General features: G+C 36.8%; 1 protein-coding gene across 1 annotated transcript; it reads right to left on the bottom strand.

The window, feature by feature from the left end:
• Positions 1-1192: 1192 nt before the first annotated feature.
• On the bottom strand, positions 1193-2131 carry LOC101548714 (olfactory receptor 5B3-like). Its single transcript, XM_004620464.2, has one exon. It carries the CDS (start codon positions 2129-2131, stop codon positions 1193-1195), a length of 939 nt encoding a protein of 312 aa, XP_004620521.1.
• Between the last annotated feature and the right edge of the window lie 1304 nt (positions 2132-3435).

A 3435-nucleotide genomic window follows, 5' to 3' on the forward strand; every position in this document is an offset into this window, starting at 1 on the left:
GGTGTGTAAAGAATGACTAAATTATAAAGCTGTCAGTAAAGAAAATCTTGATAGACCATTAAAACAAAGATATTAATATAGGAGAACCCACAAAGTGAAGAAAAGAATATCCTGGAGTAGAAATTGTTTTGATTAGAATTGTAATATTGTGAAAAAATAAGAAGAAATTTGATGTGAATGAAGTGGATTATAATTTGAAAGACATGAAAGACATTAACAAACAATATAAAATGCCAACATTATCCATATAAAAGCATTTGTACAATAAAAATAAACTGAACTATTGTGTTTTATATAAATATATGTGGGAAAGTTGATAGCAATATCTGAATATTGAAAATGCTCTTATTCTTTTAATATTTTCTTTTACTCTATTTTATAATAAAAATCATAACATGAGTATGGCTTTTTCTTCTCAGTATTGGTTCTTTGTTGGTTCAAGATAGAAATAACTCAATGACATATATTTCTGTGCCACTCATTGAAATGTTTCCAGAGTAGTAGAAACGTGCATTAAAAAGTGCTTTTCATTTCCATTCTCCAACAAGACTCAAAAAAGTATTCAACTCAAGAACTAAAAATGTCACACATTAGCTCAAAGTTTTACGCCAGAATTTAATCTTTTCATAAACATAATTAAGAAATTTTAAGCCTATTACCCAAATTTTTGACTATCATGTTATATATTCTCATGGGACTGATTCATACACTACTAAGGATCTGCTCTGATCTGCTCGCGTATGTCCCTGTATCTGCATTGACCTGTGGTAAAAATGCACTTAGAATAAAAGTAAAACAAGACACTTAATAGTATGTTTATAAGAAACCTAAAAGATACGTTATACATTACTATACAAATATTTCCTCTTAGGATATGCATTTTCTGTTTCAGTACAACAGACTTTTGAATAAGGAGAGATAAGACTTCAGACACTTGGGGCCCGAGCAATAGCACAGTAGGTAAGGCACTTGCCTTGCACATGGTCCACCCGGGTTCGATCCCTGGCACCCCATATGGTCCCCCAGGCACCACCAGGAGTAATTCCTGGGTGCAGAGCCAGGAGTAACCCCTGAGCATCACTGGGTGTGACCCAGAAAGCAAAAAAAAAAAAAGCAAAAAAACCCTTCCAGACACTTAATTTCACTCTGGCCTTAATGAATTAACATTACTGTATATTGTATTACATAAAAATCACAACCCTATGGATGCCTTTGCCACTAAAACAGCCTTCATAAATGCACTTTTGACCTCCTTGTTCCTCAGACTGTAGACTATGGGGTTCAGCATGGGGATGATCATGGTGTAGAACACAGACGCCATTTTGTCTGTGTCCATGGAATGGCTGGAGCTAGGCTGTAAGTACATGAAGATAATTGTCCCATAAAAGATAGAGACTGCAACAAAGTGCGAGCCACAGGTGGAGAGAGCCTTCTGGTACCCTGCAGACGAGCGCATCTTTAGGATGGTGATGAATATGAATGTGTAGGATGTCAAGATAACCAGGAGAGCAAAGAAGATGTTGAAGCTCACCACAGAAACAAGAACCAGCTCACTAACACGTTTGTCAGAGCAGGAGAGAACCATGACTGCTGGAAAATCACAGAAAAAGTGGTGGACCACGTTGGACCCACAGAAAGAGAGGCTGAATGTATCCACAGTATGGATAGAGGCATTCAGAAAACCACAGATATAGGAGCCTGTTATAAAGCAAACACAAACACATGTTGTCATGGTGGTGGTGTAATGCAGGGGTCTGCACACTGCCAAGTAGCGGTCCAAGGCCATTGAGGCCAAGAGGTAATTTTCCACAGTGGCGAATGCTCCGAAAAAGAACATTTGTGCAGCGCATGCGTTGTAGGAGATGACTTTGTCTCCGATAAGAAATCCAGACATGACGGAGGGAGTGACAGCCGTGGAGTAACAAAAGTCCACCAGGGACAGGTTGCTGAGGAAAAAGTACATGGGTGTATAGAGACGAGAGTCCAGCAGAATCAACAGGATCATCCCCAAGTTCCCAGTCAGAGTGATGAGGTAGATGAGGGTGAACATGATAAAGAGAGGGACCTGCAGTTCCGGAGCATCCGTTAGTCCAAGCAGGATGAATTCTGTCACTTCTGTGCTGTTCTTCATCAGCGTTGAGAGTCAGCAAATACTTCAGGGCTGTGGGAGGGAAGAATAATTAAAATAATTAGGCCTTAAATTGTGTGGTCATAGTATTGTTCTTATATGGCAATAACTGCTTCTCAAGAATCAAAGATAAAATATGAGATTCACTACATTTCTAGGTGCTGAAGTTTTATGTAGATTTACTTCAGTCAATTCTGAGTCCTCAATATGCAGTATTTTCCAATTTTTAATGTAAATGAAGGGTAGAAATGGTATCTTTTGATCAATGTTTGTCCAGAATTAATATATCTGCCGAATTTTTTTTTCTATTTATCTGTATATTGGTCACTTATCATCAGCTTCTCTAGGCCCTTTAACTATATATTTTTTCAGGGATATTATTTAATTTGTTATTACATTCATTTATATAGAGATATAGAAGAACTTGAGTAAAATTTAACGTGAAGGTAATAATTACTTTCCAAGTCATGCCTTATGTCAAAGCCAGTATTTGAAGGGTAATGGTATTAAGTGAATTTGGTCCTGATTTAAATTTAATTGGATTTATTTTGATTAGTCATTGTCTCCACTGTCCATCTTCAGTGTTTTGGGTTTTGCAGTATGGTACCTAAGAGATTGTGTGTAGTGGATGTGATAGGGCACTCCTAGTTGTGGAGGGGCCCATACATTACGGTAAGAAGCGAAGAAGGTCTAAAGAGAAGACAAAGCATTTCTACAGAGCTGTGGTGTCTAGTAGCCCTAACAATTGCTATACACCTATCATTGATTATCTCAAAAATGAGACTTACTTTATAATATTATTCTGAGAATTAAATAAGGTAAATTATTTTAAAATTATTTTAAAATTATTTTAAAACATTTTTAAGTAAGGGAAAATATTTTAAAATATATTTTTTAAAAAATATTTTATTATATTGAATCACCGTGAAAAAAAATACAAAGCTTTCGGATTTAAGTCTCAATCATACAATGATTGAACCCCCATCCCTTCACCAGTGCACATGTTCCACCACCAAGTACCCCAATATACCCCCCTCCCACCCAGCCACCACCTAAGTAGCTAATGATCTTCACTTTATTCTCTCTATACTTTGAATACATTCAATATTTCAATAGGGAACTCACTATTATTATTTGGAATTTCCCCCCAACAATCAGGCCTGCTGAAAAGGCATCATTTAATGATTTCTTTTCATTGCTGAGAATAAAGACTCTATGAGCTCGTGCGGCTGCTGTCGCGGCCGCACAGTTTTGAATTTCTGATATTTTAGTTCAGTTCACAGTCTAGATGAATTTCTGTAAGAAGC

This window comes from Sorex araneus, chromosome 6 (genome assembly GCF_027595985.1).
Source record: "Sorex araneus isolate mSorAra2 chromosome 6, mSorAra2.pri, whole genome shotgun sequence".
NCBI classification, from domain to species: Eukaryota; Metazoa; Chordata; class Mammalia; order Eulipotyphla; family Soricidae; genus Sorex; species Sorex araneus.

Excerpts from the sequence above, each read along its gene's own strand:
- LOC101548714 (XM_004620464.2), bottom strand. The coding sequence starts at position 2,131 with ATGAAGAACAGCACAGAAGTGACAGAATTCATCCTGCTTGGACTAACG.